At 50.2% G+C, this 22,063-nt stretch overlaps 2 protein-coding genes across 2 annotated transcripts in view; one reads left to right on the plus strand and one right to left on the minus strand.

Annotated features, from left to right (window-relative positions):
• Positions 1 to 887: 887 nt before the first annotated feature.
• APRT (adenine phosphoribosyltransferase) lies at positions 888 to 14,508 on the plus strand. The gene is made up of 5 exons (XM_078606761.1): positions 888 to 1,044; positions 9,015 to 9,118; positions 11,866 to 11,999; positions 12,491 to 12,569; positions 12,714 to 14,508. Exons 1-5 carry the CDS (start codon positions 950 to 952, stop codon positions 12,851 to 12,853), a joined length of 552 nt encoding a protein of 183 aa, XP_078462887.1. The 5' UTR covers positions 888 to 949; the 3' UTR covers positions 12,854 to 14,508.
• Positions 14,506 to 22,063, minus strand: part of LOC144727720 (B-cadherin-like) — a 46,127-nt gene continuing 38,569 nt past the window's right edge. Inside the window, exons 10-16 of the mRNA XM_078606760.1 lie at positions 21,630 to 21,874; positions 21,143 to 21,279; positions 19,542 to 19,772; positions 18,919 to 19,146; positions 17,362 to 17,489; positions 16,821 to 16,991; positions 14,506 to 16,368 (exon numbers count right to left, since the gene is read on the minus strand). Coding sequence (XP_078462886.1) covers positions 16,165 to 16,368; positions 16,821 to 16,991; positions 17,362 to 17,489; positions 18,919 to 19,146; positions 19,542 to 19,772; positions 21,143 to 21,279; positions 21,630 to 21,874 — 1,344 coding nt within the window. The 3' untranslated portion in view covers positions 14,506 to 16,164. The remainder of the gene's footprint in view (positions 16,369 to 16,820; positions 16,992 to 17,361; positions 17,490 to 18,918; positions 19,147 to 19,541; positions 19,773 to 21,142; positions 21,280 to 21,629; positions 21,875 to 22,063) is intronic.

The raw sequence follows: 22,063 nt of genomic DNA on the forward strand, positions 1-22,063 counted from the left end.
TCTGCCCCCCCCCCAATTTTTAATTTGCTTCAAATCGCTTTAAACTATTATCATTGTAGTGCGTATTTAATGTGGCGCTGCACTCTGATGTTGTAAGAGGAAACATTGATTAAAAGTCTATTTATTTAATTATGTAGAACGTGTTGTCTATATTTATTTAAAGTTGCGCATTTTGATATGACGTCACATTTCTCAAACCCCCCCCTCTCGTCACACATCGTCACAAATGTCTGACCCCCCCCCCCTAGGTGCGTGACGTCATTTATGGACGGCCCCTAATATACCCGCTGTAGTAACACACCCGCAGCAGTAATACGCCCGCTTTGATAATACACCCGCAGTATTAAGCAGGGCGGCCACTGGATGTGAACCGTGACATTCAATTATGGAGGTTACAAACAACAAAACCCATCTGACCGAGCAATGTCAATCAGGAGAGGAAACGAGGCAGTGCGGGGTGGGGCGTTGTGGGGAGGGGCTGGGCGGCGTGGGGAGGGGTGCGGAGGGAGTGGGAAGGGTGGGGAGGGGCGGGGAGGGTGGGGAGGGGCGGGGAGGGGCGGGGAGGGGTGGGGAGGGTGAGGAGGGGCGGGGAGGGGCGGGGAGGGGTGGGGAGGAGCGGGGAGGGGTGGGGAAAGGCGGGCAGGGGTGGGGAGGGTGGGGAGGGGCGGGGAGGGGTGGGGAGGGGCGGGGAGGGGTGGGGAGGGGCGGAGAGGGGCGGGGTGGGGAGGTGTGCAGAGGGGGGGTGCGGAGGGAGGGAGGGGTGCGGAGGGGTGGGGAGGGGCGGGGATGGGTGGGGAGGGGCGTGGAGGAGGGGTGGGGAGGGAGGGAGGGTGGGAAGGGGTGGAGCGTGGCCCTGAGGGGTCCGGAGGGGCGGGGCGGGTCGAGATTTGGCGGGAACTCTCGCGGTGACGTCACGTGGTGCGGAAGCGCGTGGGCCACCACTGTGGCCATGCCCGCTGTCAAGTCCCCGGTGGAGAAGACGGCGCTGGTGGCGAAGAGGATCGGGGTCGTGCCGGACTTCCCCAAGCCCGGCATCTTATTTCGGTAAGGGCTCGTCCACGAGGTTGCTGCTCGACTGGATCCCAGAGAGTCCAGGAGAAAAGCAGCAACAACGCCGCCTGCGTTAACACGTTGAATCTGAGTGCATCTTGCAAGGGGTGTTTGGGTGCAGAGCTGTCAATCCCATCAGGTTTAAACACATTATTGTGCTGGAAAATCGAGTGTTCAGGGCCATACGGCGTACAGCCGTTTCAATAGGGGCCAACAAAATCATTGTGTTTCTCCCTTTGTAGGATGGATGTTGAGATTTATAAGGGGCACGGGGTGATCAAATAATGTCTGAAGTGGTCTATAATAAGGTCTTAGGTGTTTTGGGTTAAGTCACGTAGGGGAGAAATAATAGAAATAATAAAAAGAAAATAATAAATGCTTTATTATTTTATTTATATTATTAAAATAATAGAAGTAAAATAATAAATGATTTATTACTTTATTCATATTATTATTTCTATTATTATTTTTATTATTTATTTTTACCTACGTGATTTACCAAAAAAACCTAAGAGTATGAATCCTTGCAGTCACGAAAGCTTCAAATCTAGAATGTAATAAGTTCGGCACAGATTCGGGGTTGACATGGATGTGAGCGTGTCGGTCCATCGTTAAATCATGTGCTGTGAAGAAGGCCCGCTGCCCGAAACGTCACCGATTTTAATTTAAAGGCAGCGTTATTCACGAACGCGTGTGTGTTTTGGTTGTACGGTACTTGCGTACGTCAACACAAACCGGTGCCACCCGATGCCATCAGAAATGTATCACAGGATCGATGTATTGACAGTGTTTGGCGAATGACGGTGAACTATTTGATAAGCCACTTGCCTCCAATGGTTCACGGCACATCGGATTATCAATGAATCGTCGCAGGCATTGCGTTGTGACGTCTGGCATTAAGGACAACACTCGGCTAAATACAGGGTGCTTAAAAACAAATGGTAAAACTTATATGGGACTGTTTAACACGTAGGCTTTCGCGAGCAATATTATTCATAATAAAGGTGTTTGGGTTAATTCGCGTTATTTATAAATGTGTCGTAACCCTCCACCACCCGACACGGCCAAATAGTAAAAATGTAATTACCAGCGAAACGTCGTACAATTTTTTTTCAATTATGTTGAATCACTCTTCAACACACCGGTGAGCTAAAGTAGTGAATTATTTGTCTTTTGTAAACGTGACACATTTTTTACTGATTGGCCGTGTCGGGTGGTGGAGGGTTACGACACATTTATAAATAACGCGATCTAACCCAAAAACCTTTATTATGAACTTATATAGGACTATCGTTTTTAATGGGAAAAGAAAGGACAGTACACTGTAACATGATAACAAATGTATGTTAATAGCTTCAAAAAGTGATAATTGTTTTTTTACCCTTTTATCTAGCAACAAAACTGACACCTTTTTTTTTTACAAGGAGTCATGTTTGCATTGACCACAATACCTGCGGTCGGAATGCAAACAAAAACACACCTCTGATAATGTATGCACTGTCCTTGAAATTGATTGGTCCACACCCGAGACGGCTTTTTTTAGAGCCTAGTCTCACGTGGTGTTGGACCAGATGACTTTTGGCGTCATGGTCTAACACCACGTGAGACTAGGCTCTAACAAAAGCTGTCTCGGGTGTGGACCAATCAATTTCAAGGACAGTGCATACATTATACTGGTAGGAACGAAGTGGACCAGACCACCAATAGATTAATGTGTCCGTCCGTCCGTTTGTCCGACAAGATGGCCGCCCGCTCCCCCTGCGATCTGTGAACTAAACAAGATGGCCGTCGCTTCCGGCGCCTCACGGCGAAACTTTAAACTTCGCTTCAAAATTACTTTACTGAAACGCAGCACGTTTTTAAAAAAAATTACTTTACTGAAACGCAGCACGTTTTTTTTAACACAGAGACAAGAAACATTTATTAACACAGAGACGAGATACATTTAATCGCCTTATTTGTGCACGAAAAGCACGGCGCAAGGCCTAGTGCGGCAGGCTTCGCGAGGCCTAGTGCGGGAGGCTTATTAACACAGAGACGAGATACATTTAATCGCCTTATTTGTGCACGAAAAGCGCGGCTTCGCGAGGCCTACTGCAGAGGCTTCGCGAGGCCTAGTGCAGAAGGCTTTGCTAAGTCTACTGCAGAGAAGGCTTCGCGAGGCCTAGTGCAGCAGGCTTCGCGAGGCCTAGTGCGGCAGGCTTCGCGAGGCCTAGTGCGGGAGGCTTCGCGAGGCCTAGTGCAGAAGGTGGTGGTCAATTAATCTCAGATGTGATCGTTTGGAAATGAAAGACTACTAGTCTTTAAATCTCACAGCGTTTCTTGTCAAAACAAACACTTTTAATTAACGTTACACTAGTGTAATGGGTTCGAATTAGGTGCACACACACGCAGCTTGGAGGCAACACTATTTATTAAACGGTAAGTAACATAATGCTGTACATAAGGTGGTGACCACCTTCCTCAACTCACTAACACTCTGGAACACGACACAGACTGGACCAGGCAGGCAACGGCCTGCCTGGCCCAGGACGACGACTCGGGACTTGACGACCGATGATGTCTTCACGTTGGAGTCAAGTACAACAGCCTTGCTCTGCGTTCACACCACGCTTATATCTGCTTTGGCGTGGCCGGCTCCGCCCAGGCGTGGCTGGCTCTCTCCAGGCCACGCCTCCCTTTCCAGGACACGCCTCACTTCCCCCACCTCTGGGAAGGTCCGGATCCCTCCAGCACGTGACCCCCCAGGCACCCCCTTGGGGCCCCCAGCCCTCGTACGGGCCAACACAGTAGTGACCGTTCTATGTCACTACATTACCCCCCCCTGTATAAACACACAGCCGTCCCCGGCTGTAACACAACTGTGAAACATCGAAAAGGTGTGCCTCCGAACCAGCAACATCAATAAATGACCGGCGACCGATAAGAAATACAATCACGTAATATATACAGAATCGACGAGGGTAAAAGGGAACCGCATAGAAAACGGGGAATTAACAACAAATATACATGAAAACTGGCTAACCCACTTACGCTCCAGCACAGCCCCCCCCCGTTAGAATCACGCATGCAATGACAGTCACCCGTTAGCACCCCCCCGCCTTTCCGACGTGGCGTCATAACCAGTAGCACGCGTCGGCCATATCGGGGGGGGGAATTTCCATGTTACCACCCCACCGCCTTTCCGACGCGGCGTCACAACCAGTAGCACGCGTCGGCCATATCGGGGGGGGAATTTCCATGTTACCACCCCACCGCCTTTCCGACGCTGCGTCACAACCAGTAGCACACGTCGGCCATATCGGGGGAGGGAATTTCCATGTTACCACCCCACCGCCTTTCCGACGCGGCGTCACAACCAGCAGCACGCGTCGGCCATATCGGTGGGATTTTAACCCAGTCTCTCTCCAAGACTCGCATCGCAGCATATAGCTGTACCGACCGAGCTGAGACGACCCAGTCTCTCTCCAAGACTCGCATCGCAGCATATAGCTGTACCGACCGAGCTAAGACGACCCAGTCTCTCTCCAAGACTCGCATCGCAGCATATAGCTGTACCGACCGAGCTGAGACGACCCAGTCTCTCTCCAAGACTCGCATTGCAGCATATAGCTGTACCGACCGAGCTGAGACGACCCATCGCTCACTTACTGCACAACATGCACCCTAACAACTGAGGGATACAGTCTTAACGTAACAGGACAACTCCACCTGAACCTTACGAATCTCCAGCCCACTGTTTCAACGCGCCTCGGAGGGTCTCAACCTCCGAGCCGTCAGGTCAAGCTGTCAGCCATAGCATGACGGGACCACACTCCCTGAGCCATGTGAGCGCACAGCCCACAAGGCTAGACAAGCCATAGAGTGTCTCGATCTCCGGGCTGTCAGGTCAAGCCGTCAAACACAGCATGACGGGACCACACTCTCCGAGCCATGTGAGCGCACAGCCCACTAGGCTAGACAAGCCACGGAGTGTCTCGATCTCCGGGCTGTCAGGTCAAGCCGTCAGCCATTGCATGACGGGACCACACTCTCCGAGCCATGTGAGCACACAGCCCACTAGGCTAGACATGCCACGGAGTGTTTCAATCTCCGGGCTGTCAGGTCAATCCGTCAGCCATTGCATGACGGGACCACACTCTCCGAGCCCTGTGAGCGCACAGCCCACTAGGCTAGACATACCACGGAGTGTTTCAATCTCCGGGCTGTCAGGTCAAGCCGTCAGCCATAGCATGACGGGGCCACAACGTTCATGTTAGACACGCAACACTCACTGGGCCATCCTGGTCAGGATCTGTGCCCCAAGATAAGTGACAGCCAGCACCACAATTCCAAATCCCTGGCAGCATGTCACCATCGCAATTTAACACCATCACAACACATACAATTTGAATTATGATCCCCCACAGAACTGATCCAATGCCGAACAGGTACGCACAATTTGTGACGATCCCGAATATTCAATGGTCACAACAATACACCTCACATCCCGTATCCGTACACATCATCTCCGAGACTCGCATTGCAGCATGCAGCTGTACCAACCGAGTGGAGAGAGCAACGCAATTTGACGGCAATTAACGGAAACGCACCCCCGATCCATGTAGAACACAAGGAGCATTCCCGCACAAAAGACATCATCTGTGCAACAACGGACAGGAACCAACCAGTGAGTTTGAAACAAACCGAACCTGTCATTTCAAAATCCCCTTCAACATTAACCATGGGACTCAGGGCATTCGAATTTTGAGAGCAAAAAAAAACTAGACACAAACGTCAAAAATCGCCGAATAGATTAATACAGTATATGCAGTATACGAAGTTCGTACAGTCAATCATTTGGCGCAATGCTCCATCCAGTCCCCACATGGCAACACACACAATCAATACTCCAGACAATCCGTACATAGTAAATAATCACAAGCAAGTACCCAACAGTCCATACACTGTTAACAATTTCAAGCAAAGCTCCATACGGTCTGTACATTGGCAACAATGACGATCAAAGTTTCTGACAGTTACAAGTGACAATCACGAGCGAAACTCCATACAGTATACACAATAACAATGGCGATTTCGCAACACAACGATGTAACAACACGAGTCATTAACACGGCAACATACAGGATATCAACGGAGCTCGGGACACCAACAACGAATTAATCATTAACTACACCCAGAAGATACCGATCTCGACGCCATAATTAACAACAACACTGTTACAAGCAGAAACCCGCATGGTCGCCGCGTCACTTTATCACGCACTCAACCGGACGAACACGCTCCGCAAACCAGCGAGTTAAAAAAAAACACCCGCGATCGCAACCCGGCACACGCAAGATGGGTGAAGTTATTATTATTTTTCTTGAGGCCGGGTGCTTGTCATGTCACGACTCGCCTGGCAAACTGTGAATAGCGGAGGGCGGCAAGGTGGAGCACTGGGACACCCCGAAGAATCTTGCATGGTGAACACGGCCTGCTCTTGCGAACCCATCCACCTTCTCGCGCTCGAGCAGAAGACGGGGGCGCCACCCAAACGTGTGGAACTCCACCTCCGCAGGCGTTGATGTCGGCGAGAGCGGCATTTTGGCAGCAGGAGCGGCGTTTTGGCGGGAACAGCGCCCCGACCCACCGCCGAAATGGCGGGCCCACCGCGTGGCCCGCATGCCCGGGCCTCCCACGCCAGCCCCCGCAGCGACGATGGTGTCCTCTCCCCGCGGCTCCGTCGCTCCTTTCCCGATGGCGGCGAAGCAGCGGTGCGATGCCAGTCCCGCCGCTCCGCGTGCAGCGCCATCTCTCTCTCTCTGTCACCGGGGCTGCCATCCCCGGGGCTGTCCGAAGGATAGTCGTCACACCGTCCCCGTCGTACGAAGACGTCCAGATGAGTTTTATATTTGTTTTTCGTGTGCCCATTTTACTTCCCTAGGATAACACCTAGCAATATTTATTTTTCCACCTTCTGACGCCAAATATAATGGGTTCGAATTAGGTGCACACACACGCAGCTTGGAGGCAACACTATTTATTAAACGGTAAGTAACATAACGCTGTACATAAGGTGGTGACCACCTTCCTCAACTCACTAACACTCTGGAACACGACACAGACTGGACCAGGCAGGCAACGGCCTGCCTGGCCCAGGACGACGACTCGGGACTTGACGACCGATGATGTCTTCTCTTTGGAGTCCAGTACAACAGCCTTGCTCTGCGTTCACACCACGCTTATATCTGCTTTGGCGTGGCCGGCTCCGCCCAGGCGTGGCTGGCTCTCTCCAGGCCACGCCTCCCTTCCCAGGACACGCCTCACTTCCCCCACCTCTGGGAAGGTCCGGATCCCTCCAGCACGTGACCCCCCAGGCACCCCCTTGGGGCCCCCAGCCCTCGTACGGTCCAACACAGTAGTGACCGTTCTATGTCACTACACTAGAATACAGTAATTTTTTCTTTAACTCCTCTATACCCGGTCGATATCCCTGTACCGGTACTAAGTATTATTCCTACCAGCCCACCCCGCAGGGTCCTGTTCAGAGTTGTGTTTTTTGTTTGCATTCCGACCGCAGGTATTGTGGTCAATGCAAACATGACTCCTTGTAAAAAAGGTGTCAGTTTTGTTGCCAGATAAAAGGGTAAAAAAACAATTATCATATTTTTCTACTGACAAAGGAGGTTCCAATGGAGCTTCAAAAAGTCTCCACTTGTTCACCATCATTGTCAACACACGCCTGGAAACTTCTCCAGGCGGTCTCCAGAGCCCAGAGGCACAACATGTCTTGTTGCGTTGTTGCTAATTTTCTGAAGTGTTCACATTTATTTGAAGCACCCCGTGTATCAGAGCCAAGCAAATGGCCCTGTTGATTGATGTTGGCCACGTCAAGACATCGAAACCGGTCAAGTAATGGCTGGACTGGCTCTCGTGTATTGTTGTGTTGGTATCGTCGTCGATTTCTCATGTTTTTGTGACCCGATCGTCCTTCTAAACGGTTCGTGACTGATAATAAATGCAATGTCATTGCCATAAAACAGTGCACACGCTGTTATCAATGATACACACGAGTAGGTAGCGTTTGGACCACCCCAGAGACACCAATCGAACGGCTTTCAAAAGTAAAACATACGAGTTGTAAACTCAGTCGCTTGTTTTTTCTTCAAATGCCGTACGAAAGAAAGACTTTTGTCTGGACCTGGGTTCCTGTTTTCCCCATACCCATCGCCTTCCGATAGTCATTTGCATTCACTATTGTCACGATCATTCTTTGCCGTGGGCATATTTGCATTGCATTCATGTTGAGGGCCACCGTTCCAGAGTTTTGTTCGTACTGGATTGAATCAATGCCACCGAAATAATTAACGAACACAAGGCCGTGTAGGCTGATGGGTTGTGTAAATAATACTTGTTTTTTTATATGGGGAGAGACAAAGATATATATGGAGTACGTTTCAAGGGGCAATGGTCCACGTGGGATGTGGTAATGTTAAGTGTGTTTATCAACTTATTTATTCTTTCCCGACGAAAAAAACAACTTTTTCAGGCTGGTCCCACCTTGGGATGTTTCACCAATTCAGTTGAGTTGTGCTTCTTGCATGTGTAAGAGAGCCACTGTACCCAGAGAAAGACCACCACGCATTTAAGTAACACTCAAAGCTCCGCACGGATAGACGCAATAATCCATTGTTGTCTTGCCATCTCCTGGCTGCCTCGACCCAAGTCTACAACTACACCTAATATTTCCAAGTCTCCTAAACAGGCTCTCAACTCTGCTGAGCTAAACTCAGCTGACGTTGGGCATATTCAATACGATTTGGTATTCGGAAATTTCTCCCGAGTTGGTAAAAATGGTACAAAAGCACATTACTAACCAGGCTCCAATGTTAGGTGCAGCTCGGTTGACTGAGCTCCGTAGACGGTGCATGCTTTTGACTGCCGTTTATTTTGTTTAACGCGTGATTGTGTTGCCATGGCAGCGATGTGTGCCCCCTGCTCAAGGACCCAGAGGCCTTCAATGCCACTATTGAGCTCCTGGAGGAGAAGCTGCAGAAACACGTGGGCAGCGTGGACCTGATTGCGGGTAAACATCCTTTTATGCTACTCTGCCACTGTACAGCGCTGTTGTGGGCCCAGCCGAGCCAGCCCAACTCGACTTTGGAGGTGCAAGGCTGCTTTTCCACTGCAGTACCCAAGCCGTGCTGCTGACGTCACATGCCTATGATGAGTCGAGACGTATGTGTAGATGATGCGGCGACACTGTTTCCTCAGTCTTTCGTATGGCTGATGTAGATGCAGAGCAACAACTACAATTTTCACATTCAGGTGGTCAAGCCAGATAACCGCGTCAGGAGCAGCGGGGAGTGTATTGCCGTGATGTCTCCTTCGTATTTGTGGATTGGGCATTGCGTCGTTATTTGTTGTACGGTCTGTTCTGGATAACCACATTCGCGCACTGGAGAGTTTTTTTTTATTTTCTCTTTGTGCATCAAGTATCCACATCTGCCATGGTTTTTGTGGATGCGGTTTAGGGTGGACCATGAGCTTCGTGGAAGGTCAAACCCAGGGATCCTCACAATGTACTGACTTCACACGCAATGAACGCGTTATTAAGCCTGCCTGTGGTCGTGCTTGGCGCTGGGCCAGATTCAGATGTGTTATGAGGCCAGGGTAGCATGGTTTGGTTCCAGCTCAACACAGCAAATGGCCAGTGGAAAACCACCTATACAGCCACTGGGCCCTGCGCTGGCTAGGCTCGGTTGTGTCGGTAGAAAAGGGTTGTCTTACCTTTGGCAATTTTCCAGTCCTTTTCAAATTAGTTTGCTTTTCACTTTTCGTGCTAACACTGTATTGTTCCCATGGATGACAAACTTCTGTGGGCAGGAATTATTTATTAAGGTTTTATCATACAAGTGTCATGAGCGACTTCCGAGACACGTCGTGTAGAGGGCTTCTTCTTATTTATTCTCACACTGGGCACAACACAGGCCGATACACATATATACACGTCTCCTCTTCCTGGGCACAACACTGGGTAATATATATATATATAGTCTCTACTTTAGCTACGCAAGGCCGACCTCTCTACATAGTCCAATCGCCTACATCCAACCACACAGCTGACTGACTAGTGTGACGATGACGGCGATGGGAGCCGTGCAGAGGATCTTCCATGCGGCCGAATGACGGCGAGCAGCGACGCAGCCAGGACCCAGGACCCCGTAACAACCCATAACCCTCGGTTCCATCCCCCTTATATACCTCTCGGCATGGCCTCTGGCCACGCCCCCTTCCAGAACCTTCGAGCAGGTTCCCGGAGCTTGCCGACTAACCCCACCTTTTGCCTTGACCCCAGATACGACCCCCTTCCAATTGGTTGTTACATAACCTTGCCCATACCCACGATTACCCTTCCAGGCCAACAGGTGTCACCCTGTCATTACACATGTTAAATCTTGAGTCACTCATTTGTGGTAGTTTTCTGCAAAGCCTTTGCAACGCTCACAGCAGGTGTAGTCAACGCTAAGCCCGCAGACATTCGAGGCAGAGACGCGCACCCATGGGTGTAACGATGAATTGATTAATCGGTGAAAATGGAACCTAAGGCCAGCAGTACATGCATTGCAAGATGACTGTAAGGATCGCATATTTTCAGATTCGTATGTCTTGTATGTTGACGTGACACCTGTAGCTGATTTAGATTGCTACATACATCATCAGCAATAATCGGTCCACTGCTGGATGAAGGCCTTCCCAAGCTGTTGTCATCTCTTATGGTCCCACAATGTAACAATCGCTACGTTCACCAAACTATAAACTAATCGGTTTTGCAAATACAACTTATGAAAGTCATCGAATCGTGAGGTAGGCGAATCGTTCTAGACTGAGCTGACACGTGTGCAGAGTCGAAATTTAGAGGCTACAGGGGCATGAGGATAAAGTGCATGTGGGTTCCACTGCTGTATGAGAGTTGTTGTAATTGTGGGGTAATGATTCCATAAACCTCCCACTAAGGTTAGTAATTGTTTGCTTGCATTCCATGCGCATGTAGAATTATTATGAGCGTTAGTTGTGTGACGATGCATCAACCAACGCGTGTACTGCAATAGATTCATACGATCCCAATCCGCACATCGATTAATGCGAGCAGAAATAAAGCATTTCCGCTTCATGCTAAATATATCCAGATGAAATGTTAAAGTAGCATGCGCGAGAGAACATCTACCATGGAGACTGAACGATATCATCAGCTCGTGTGAAGGAAGTTGGATGGATTGTTGCATCACAGGATTATGAGAGTTAGCAACAGCTTTGGGAGACTTTCATCCAGTAGAGTATAGATCATGGCTTATTCTGATGCTATGTTGCTTATAGGCTGATGCATAAGTAAGAAGCTATGCAAAATATAAATGTTACTTGAACGGAATTTTGACGCTCTTTTGTGACAATTCGTACAGTGGCTGAGGAATGAATAGTTACATTCGTAATGAGCATCATGGATTTTACAATTGTCTGGTGGCATCATTCACACACTTTCACGAAGAGAGATGGCCTGGTGGCTCTGAAGGGGCTCTGGCTGTGTCAAAGCATCAACCCAGCACCGCCAAGAAGCCTGAGCTCGAATCCGGGTTTCAGTCGCCCATGATTCAACTATGTTCTCAAGTGTAGTGAGTTGGTGTACTCGGCACAGTTGCCAATGACTGCACAGCCAAAATCTCATGTTGAATTATCAATTTACACCTTCACGATTTGACGCGTGCATGTGTGGCTATTGTAGCAATCCGATCGAAGTATCGATTTTGAATCGTTAACGTGACTGCGTGCATGCAGGGCTGGAGGCTCGCGGATTCTTGTTCGGCCCGTCGCTCGCGGCGCGTCTTGGGGTCGGGTTCATCCCCTTGAGGAAGAAGGGCAAGCTGCCTGGCGAGACCGTCGCTGTCAGCTACACCCTGGAGTATGGGCAGGTTCGTTCTACCAACTGCCACCGCAACTGGAACACCGCTGCCATGCTGCAGGCTGCGCCACTGCCACACTCCGCACCCGTAAACGAGACCACATGAACCCAATACTTGAGTCACTCCAATGGCTCCCGATTCATCCTAGATGAATTTCAAAGATGCACTAACCCTCTTCAAAATCCTGCAGGGACTTGCCCTCGCATTACCTCTCCCCTCTCATCTCACTTTACTCCCCTCTATCCACTCTCCTACCACTCATCTCACTCCACTCAACTTCACATCTATCGCCTCTTAATCTCACTCTCTGCTCCTCCAACCAAGGCTTTTTGTCAAAGCCCCCAATTTACCTATACCACACTGGAACCGCTCTGTTCCTCCAACCAAGGCTTTTTGTTAAAGCCCCCAATTTACCTGTACCACACTGGAACCGCGCTGCTCCTCGTTGTGCTCTCGCCGAGCCGCGTTATTCTCTCACCGCTTTCCGCTCTGTCCCACAGGATGTCGTGGAGGCGCAGGTGGGCGCCCTGAAGCCTGGACAGAACGTCGTCATCGTGGATGATTTGATCGCCACAGGGGGTATGTGCCCAGTCTCTCAGGAAGGAAGCCTGTCCATCTGAACATCTATCCATCCTACCACCACCACCATTTCTCAATCGGACTATCCATCCGTCCAGTCAGCTCATGCAATCGCTTACACTTGCGGTGTCACCCCCCCCACAGGCACCATGGCGGCCGCCTCCCAGCTCATCCAGAAGCTGGGCGGCACTGTGCTGCAGTGCCTCGTGGTGATCGAGCTCGTGGAGCTGCGTGGACGTGAGCTCCTGGAGGCTGACATGCTGCAATCGCTCCTGCAGTACTGAGTGCCAGCGCTGTGTGCTGCAGTTGCTCCTGCAGTACTGAGTGCCAGCGCTGTGTGCTGCAGCCGCTCCTGCAGTACTGAGCACTGCTGCTGCCTGCCCACCCATTGTCTACCACACAGGAAGCAACAACCTTGCTGCCGTTGTTGCCATTGAGACGAGACCCCCCCCCCAAAAAATATGTTCGTGCTCACCCTACTAAATTGCTTTAAAATGTAGGCCTTTGTCAGTTCACTGCTGGGTGAAAGCCTCACCACACTTTCGGTCATGGGGGTTTGTTGACCGTCATTAACCGCATGTTCATTAGTTTGGATTGGTGTAGGGGTGGGAAAAGATGGGTTCTGATATCACTCGCTGCCGATGTTAGCCATGGCTGGGAATCCATCTCCGGTTGCCGGTTAAGAATCAGAACCAACTGGTTACACTTTGGGTTTTGTTGCTATTGATCACTGCCACTGGAGGTGGCAATCACAAAACCACCCAGCTTGCATCACATCTATTAAGCTAAACTCGACTTGGAGAGTCACTCCCTTTGGGGGGTTGCGATTCAGTTCAATAAATGGTATTTTTGTGATTGATGTGGTAGCTCTGATGGCGTATTACAAATCATTTATTTCCATGCAAGACAATTTCTGAAGGTAGCATGAGAATTAATTTTAATCACTAAATGCCTACCTCTTGCTGGTAAAGGAGAAACCAAATCTGAACCCACTGGTAATGTGGGTAATTAGTATTTCTGGGCAGTTTTGATTTTTGATTGCTGGAGGAATAATCGAGACCTGCAATTATTCCACAGATAACAGAACATTTGAGATGTTGCTTCTCGTTCTTGAATACACAAACCTTGACTGTCAAGGGGTGGGCAATGTAATTTTGATGTGAAAAAGACTACTGCCATTATGGTGTTCCAGTGACATGGGTGGCTATGCCTAATGGGTATGGATAATTTTTAGGTTTTGCTTTAAAATTATGTAAATTGATATTCCTTTGTCAGTCCGCAACCTAGCAGCTGCAATTCTTAACAGATTTACAGGACATGAGCCAAAACACTTATCTGGCTTTTACTATTCCTGGTGTCATGCAGCAAAATATTGGATCAAACAAATGGCATGCATGTAGACTCGCCAAAATAAGGGAGGTGTAAGTTTACATGGACTTGTTGGATATAGAAAACATTTCCCAATTTGCCTTTTTACACCGCCAAAAGTTGTGTAAAAGTAAAAGTGGCACCGATACAACTGGATAGATGTTAATGGGACACCATTTGCGCAGCCTGGAAGAGGTGGTGCAACTTTGTTCTGTGCATTGTGCCTTGCCCTGCAGCCGTCAAATGAGTGGGGGAAACACCCAGTGGCTGAGGAGGAGGCATTAAGAGGGGTGCATGTGTTTAAAATTAATTTTAGTCGAATGCCTGGACTGTAATAAATACTGCAAAAGCTATGGATCTTCTGCGGTCACCTTCTCGTGTTTCTCCCACGTAAATTGCAGTCCCCAGTACTTTAACAAGGATTGTTGAACGCTTAAAAGATTAACATTATTTTCAAATTGCAAGCATATACTGTAGAGGCTCATGGGATTGGGGGTTTCATTCAGATTGGCTCTGCCAGTTCAATGTTATTTGATGCATGTGATAAGAAATAAAAACATCAACAATAAAACATTTAAAACATTTTTTATTTAAATTGATTGGGAGTTGCAATTAATGCATTGTACAATTAGGCAACATTGATAACATTACCATATCTTAGCAACCGTTTGTACATTTTGTATAAGGGATGGCTATTGTAAGGCTCATTCTTAAAAAGTCAAGCTTTCTGACAACAATACAAAAACTTAATTAAAGTCTCGTCAACTCTGGTCAGTCTACATGCAAACGAATAACACACCAATCCACACGCATACAAAAAGGCACCAAGCAAAGCGTGTCTACATGAGAGAACCCACAGCACCCTGTTTAACAAGACGACCACCAACCACTAAGCGCGTCGGTTCCTCACCTGCGCTCCCGCGGGGGACACTGACGTTTTGCCACCATAAGGCTGCGACAGAAGTGGTCCACATAACTGTTGCAGATACTTGATACAAGAGTAGTTTTGATGTATAAAAACACATTCGTTTGTTGGGTGCACGTTAGTCCGTAAAAACGTTGAGTTGACGGTGGACTACGGATCCACAAAGGTCGGGAAACCCCTGCACGTTTGGGGAATCTCGTTATATTAAAATGCATACATGCACGATCCCCGTTTCGGCAAATTAAGAAACTTAAAAATACAAGCGCGCCTTTCAAAAGTACTTGCAGGCTACGGTAAAATTAGTTATAATATATTCAAAAGGCCCATTCCGTTTCATGGCGGTCCACACACTCCTTGTGTCGATGTATTCGACGAGATGCATTTTTTACGCTCATACGTCCACGGTGCCGCTGTGCCGCCATGTGGGCCGGACCACCCAGGTTCTGTTTTTGGTGGCAAGCACTCCGAGGATTTCATCACCTCCACGCGAGTACCGTCCCTAACCGTTGTGTCGAATGCCCTGTCGACCTGCATCCCGTTTGTGCCAAGCCAGTAAGGCTTTTTTTGCCCCCAGATTTTCCCTAACCCAGACCATTCATGTTGTCACGACCTCTTTAATTATATCGAAAACCCTCTGTAATACCACTACCATCTCCCAAACTCCTGACCTTACGAATAACATCACTGCTTCCACGGCCCATCATTTTGCAAACAGCATCAGTTTCTCTTCCTAATTCTTAACCTCTTTGATATCGCTACATCCTCCATGTCATTCGTATACCTAATTTAACCCAACAACCACTCAACTATATATGCTAATTAATTGTAACAGCTTCTAACTTCGTCCCTGTTCGTTATTTACCATAGTTCCTGACATTTTTTCCTGTCATCTTCAACCCAGTTTTGCCTAAAGCCCCTTTCCTCCCAATGCAGGCAGGGTTCTTCCAATCCCAACACCACCACCCTAACCCCAGCACAGCCTACACCCACTGCTTTCCACTGATTGCCAAATCCCATACCCCCCCCCCCCCCCAAACACAACTGAAGCTCTAGTCCCATCTCCTTTGAACCCTAACCTACCCATATCAAACCCACATCCCTTCCCATATAATTTTTCACATCCCCATGACCACTCGCCTCCTATAGCTCCTCTCAGCATCCCCTTTAGTACCCTCCCCTCTTTCTATAACGCCTCATCTCCCTCCGATCAATCACCATACCCTGCATACATGCACCACTCGTAACCACCACCACCTCCTGCTCGTCTTCCCCCCCCCCCCCCCCATCAGGCCTCCGCCGTGCTCACTCCGTGCCCCCGTACATATCGGCCAGCTTGTGGAAGCGCGGCCCCCAGTTGTCGAGGAACTTGTAGTCCTGATCCTCGTCCGAGCTCGCCGTGTTGATGGTGCTGACAGAACCGGCGACGGAGCCCTCGCCCTCAAAGTCGAACACGAGCAGCGTGTCGAACGGCGGCGCCGTTGGGTCTCCGTCGGCCGCCTTCAGGCTCTGCGTGGTGGAGCGAGAGGTGAGGATGTTAGGGGATGGAGATATGAAGGCAAAAAGACAACGATCCCTTTCTGTATAACCTCACCGTGGCACGTTAAGGCCGTCTTAGGGCGATCGTAACTGGCAATAGTTGCAGAACCATTTTTCACTGCACGCAAAAAAAGAATCAACTTGGGACGAATAAATATTTTCAGAAAACTGATTGCCGCTCCCCCTAGTGGGTGACTGGCATGGAAACTTCCAATTAGATAATGGGCAGAGGTCACCAAGGGTTGGGTACTCTGAAATCCAATCATCGTTCATCAGGCCTCGCAACGTTTCTCATTTCACCAAAACGCAGCGTTCGTTTCACTGCCACGTGGAGTTGACATTTCGCATCAGGTGGTGCGCGTGCCCCCAACTCTCCCACGAGCGTCCGTGCGCGTCCACCCTTCTTCACTCGCCCTACTTACGTCGTCGATGAACCCGCTCATGTTGGGCTCAGCGCTGCCGTCGCGAGGCGGCCGGGCCGGGAAGCGCGGCCGCTCGCCCTCGGGCATCTGGTCGTAGCGCCCCACCATCATGGGCCGTGCCACCGGCATCTCTTCGCCCAGCAGGTACGGCAGCTGGCTCGCGTCGTATTTCTGTGGGGAAAGGAAGGTGAGCGCGGGGGGGGCACATGACATGGTGGGGGAGGGGGTGGGATCGGGGTTAGTGTTTAGGCACGAAGGCAGTGGAAGAATAAGAAGCTCGGCCTATTACATCAAGTGGGCTTGAGTAGAACACGTGGATAGATTGGATGATGGCCGATAGGAGAAACTGGTGATGAAGTGGCAGCCAAAGGAGGGAAACCAGTGTGAGAGGATGCCCACCGTGAAGCCGGATCGATGAGTTATAAGCTCGTGTGCAGGAGAACGTGAGAGATTGGAATGGACATGGGCCTTACATAGCCAACCGTGCTAAAGATAGCGCATACATCGGTACATGATAACGATGAGTGCCAAGTGTCCCCACCTGATCCTCCTCTCCACCGCCCTCTTCGTCGTATTTGATGAGATTGTCACGCAGTTCGTCTTGCGAGTAAACCTTCACCACCTTCTGTTGGCCCTTCTTCCGGTACACCAGGAACAGCAAGAGAAGCACTGCGCACGCACAAACGCACAGGAGTTCGCTAAGCGTCATCCCAACCCACGACTGGGCCTCCTCACCCGAGGTCAAACTCTGCCCTTAATTGAACACCTGGTGTAATGAGTAAATATCACACACCTGGGATCAATTGTAATTAACAATTAAAACAGCATTTTGTCAGCCAAATTTACAATTACATTTTGATTGCAATTCATCATGATTGACACAAACACAATTGTATGTAATTAGCCCTAGGTCTGGTAAAGGTCAGTGGGACGTGGCAACCTGCGGCTCCGAGCTGCACGCGACTCTTTAAGGATTCCTTCGTGTCCGTTATTTATTAAGGACCATCTCATATTAACATGCATTGCGGCTCGTGAAATATTGTTTTTTTTTACGGAATTCGAAAACAATGGCTTTTCTCATTATTTTGGTTGCGGTACCCCCTGCGCTAGTCACTCTACCCCGCCGTGCGCCGTACAAGCCTTCACTGCCACTCGCTAACAGCATCCCAACCATCTCATGGAAGCTACAAGGGAGATTATTATGCTTGTTTTTGTTGTGTGCGACAGCATCTGAGAAAAGCTCCTTAGTGTGTGGGCTTTATTATAGCAGTGGCACCGTGCAGCTCCCCCCCCCCCCCCCCCCCGTGTTGTTCGGCACCATGTGAAGCTCCCAGCAAGTGGAACGGAATGTCGGACATCGTGCCCAAAATGCAGTACAACCCGAAAACACACCAGAGAGCTGCAGCAATACCCCCCCTCTCAGCTGGCTGGACAGTCGACCCTGATATTTGAACGGCGAGGACGGCAAACTTTATTTCGTCTAACTTTTTTCGCATATCCTCTAAACCAGGGGTCCCCAACCCCCGGGCCGCGGACCGGTACCGGTCCGTGGCCTGTTAGGAACCAGGTCGCACGGCAGGAGGTGAGAGCGGTGAGTCCGCGCGTGGAACCCGCCCCCATTGTTTTATTATTCACCACTTCTGTCCTCGCCTCTTTCCTGCACTGCCCACTTGTCTCAGTCACAGTGTTGGTAAGCCCACAACACAAGCTGCTAACCCCTAGTAGCCAACATGAGTAAAAAACAAACGTCGTTGGAGAAGAAAGACCCAATGATGACCGCCCCCCCCCGGTCCGTGAAAAAATTGTCTTCCACGAAACCGGTCCCTGGTGCCAAAAAGGTTGGGGACCGCTGCTCTAAACTGTATTGTTTATAAACACCATTTAGTTTGCAATCACTTCCTTACTCTATAATAACCTCCAACACCGCTTTGTTGCAGCGCCTTGCAAGGTACCGCAGCAAAGGGAGGCGCCGGTATAAATAATTATCAATCGAGGCGCTGGCCACGACTGGGTTTCGGAGTCGGCGCCCCAAGCGCGTCTCTCCCTGCGCCGCGCCACCCTTGCAGCTGAGAGCCGGCGATGGGAGCGTTCGACTCACGCAGCAGCAGCAGGAACGCCGTAAGGATGCCGATGATGGCGCCCATGCCCAGGCCGGCCGCCTGCCGCTCCGCCTTGCACACGCCATGGTCGCTGCACTCGCACACCTTGATCACCACTTCAGACACCTGCCCCATCGGAGGTAACCCGTTGTCCGTAATGCGCACCGATATGTTGTAGGTGTCCACGGGCAGGTTCTCTTTCATAGAGTTCACCATCGCATAGTCACCTGTTGGGGGAGGGGGGGGAGGTTAGGGGTAGAGAGGAGGCAGCGGAGGGTTACTGGGAGAAAGCCCAATGTTGGGGGCGGAGAGTCACGGTCGGAGGGAGCAGATGAGCAGTGAGTGTGCAACAATCGACTGGGCCAGGACCCCACCCCCCCCATGCTCTCGCCTGCTATAATGCATCTAACGACTAATCAATTGAACTTGATTGTAACGCTAAATTATTACAGGAGACAAGGTAATCGTGCCAAGTCCATCCCCCTACGCTAGAACACAGCAGAGCATTGGAATAGTTCAGACGGAGATACAACGCTAGGCGCCTTTTGACTTGCCAAGGCATTTAAGCAAGCGCCACCACAAAATGCACGCCATTATACCCTTGCGGCTTCGTAACCGTTACCGAATTGCTTGAGCGACCATGCCCTGGGCTGCCCGGGTTGCGTGAGGAGCTCGAAGATGTAGGGCCCCGTGTTGGGCGCCGCGTCGGCGTCAAACACCGTCAGGTTGACGGACTCCAGGTTGCGCCTCGCGCACACGACAATGGGCTGCGGCACGTCAAGCACCGGCGGGTTGTCGTTGATGTCCTTCAACGTCAAGAGCAGCGTGCCCGTTCCCGTGGCCGGAGGGGAACCTGACACATGGGACAGAGCAAGCGAGAGGAAAGATCATCAGGATTATCGTTACTAAGCGCCGCAGTAGAAATGGGCACCGATAAAAATGGTTTGTTTTCCGTAGTTATGAATTGGGTTTGTTTTTGAATGTTTCTATTTGTATGTACGTTGAACTTCTTTCGCACCGTACGTAGCCAACCGTGCTAATATCGGAGGTGCGGGGGAAGGACAACGAACTAAACACAGTTTCAACACTGCTGCTGCATACACAGTACATGGGTCGATTATGATTCTTATCAGTAGGTGGTTGGGGAGGGGGGAGGGCACTTGAGCAACCTTGTGAGGGCAAAAAGAGGAGACCTTAAATAAACTACGGGGTTAGAGTGGGACAGTTGCTAGAAAGCGGGACATAGCATTGACCGAGAGGTTCAATTGGGGAAAAAGGTGGGAAAATGGGATGCCGAGGAGCAAGACGGTTAGAGTCCGTTAAGGAAGACAGAAGGCGATTGGTGGAGAAGCGGAGGAGCAGACAGAACCTTGTGGAACTTTCTAGAAGGAATGGAGAGAGGATAAAAAAGGGGGTGTGGCAAGAGCACCAGAGAGTGTCTGGTGTGGGCAAGAATAAGTTTGCCTTGCCCGGGAATGACTCGTGTGGACCCCCTAAAACTTAAATGCACACCAGCCACATGGCCAATCGAGGTGTGGTGCAGGCTTGCCCAGTTTAAAACTCATTGCTGTGTTTTACAGGCAAGGGACATGTGAGAATTAAGGCAGGCATTGAAACTTTAGGTTATTTTTTTTACACTTTATTACTAAAAACTATTAAAGATTTTTTATTTTAACAGGTAAGGCCCACCAAGTTATACAGCTCTTTTTCAGAAGCGACCTGGCCGCAAATTATAGCTCAACAATGTGGATTATCACGTGGAAATTTATAGTAGCCAAATCATCTCAACACGTTTCTAAATGTGGAGGGGAAAAAAAACGTAGGACCCAGAGAAAAATCCACGCAATCACTCCAAATATACAGGCATCAGGAGCGGGATCGAACCCACGACCCCCTGCATACCAGGCGAGGTAGTTAACATCTCGTCACCGACTGATAGAAGGTTCTAGGAGCAGTGGGCTTTAAAGCGTATATAAGGGATGGGGAGAGGAGAGGTCAGGGCCCATTGGAGATTTCCCTATGAGCCAAATGCTGTTGGTGTACATCTGGAACGTGTGAATAAAAGCCAACCTTCTGTAGCCCTCCTCACGTGTCCCAAACTCAACAATTTCACTAACTGGGGGCAAAATCTCCCCCCTACACCACCTTTCTGGGTACAGAGCTCGGTGCGTTTGTGGCGTTGACGCTGGGGACGTTGAAGTTCGCCTCTGCGCGAGCTCCTACCGTTGTCCTTGGCGAGGAAGGTGGCGGCGTAGACGCCGTTGGTCACCACCTCGCGATCCAGCCTGGCCACCGTCGTCACAGAGCCCGTGTCGGCGTCGACTGTCAGCCAGCCCCTTGGGTCGTTGTTGATGAAGTAGCTGTGACGTACAACAAATACAACGATGAAGAGCCCCCCTCGTGCATAGCCTTTTTATGAACTGCTGGGGGCAAAAGACCCGTGAGCGGGTGCCTACGATTGAGGCCGGCACTCCACAGGAGGGGGTGGTGTGGCCAATGCTCACGTTTACAGAGTGGTCGGTACGAGTTAAGGGTCGAGAAGAAAACTAGGGTCGATCAAGCTTTCACAGAATGCCCCCCACCCCCTTCCCAGCTAAGTCTGAGCCACTGGTTGATGAATATCAGAGATCGAGGGTGAAAGTTTGAGAGGGGGGGGTGGTGGGTTGCGTGCGTGCGTGCGTGCGCCGCGCTTCACTGCGATGCACTGCACCTGATTTTCTGGTTCATTTCCTTGTCGGGGTCCTTGGCGGTGAGCACGGCTACGCTGTGGCCCACCGCGACGTCCTCCGACACGGTCACCTTCTTGACGAGCGGCGTGAACTCGGGGGCCTCGTTCACGTCCTCCACCACCACGGTGACGGTCGCCGTGCTCAGTTTGTCATTCGTCTGGAGTTCCACTTCGTTCTCGGCCCTCACCAACAGCTTCACCAATTTCGTCGTTTCGTAATCTAGGCCCTGGTGGGAGCAAGGAGTAGGGAAAGGAGGAGGGGGGGTCAAGAGGTCAGCATGGCCAATGCCACGGAGAGATTCTGCAGCAGTTGTAATGTCAGCATTTGTTATCCAAGGGCTGCTCTCTTACTCTCTCAACACCACCACCATCTGGATTTAAATCCTCACTGTGATTGCCAATATTTTAGTTCCATT

The sequence above is a fragment of the Lampetra planeri genome, chromosome 26 (assembly GCF_965212315.1).
Source record: "Lampetra planeri chromosome 26, kcLamPlan1.2.h2, whole genome shotgun sequence".
Lineage (NCBI taxonomy): Eukaryota > Metazoa > Chordata > Hyperoartia > Petromyzontiformes > Petromyzontidae > Lampetra > Lampetra planeri.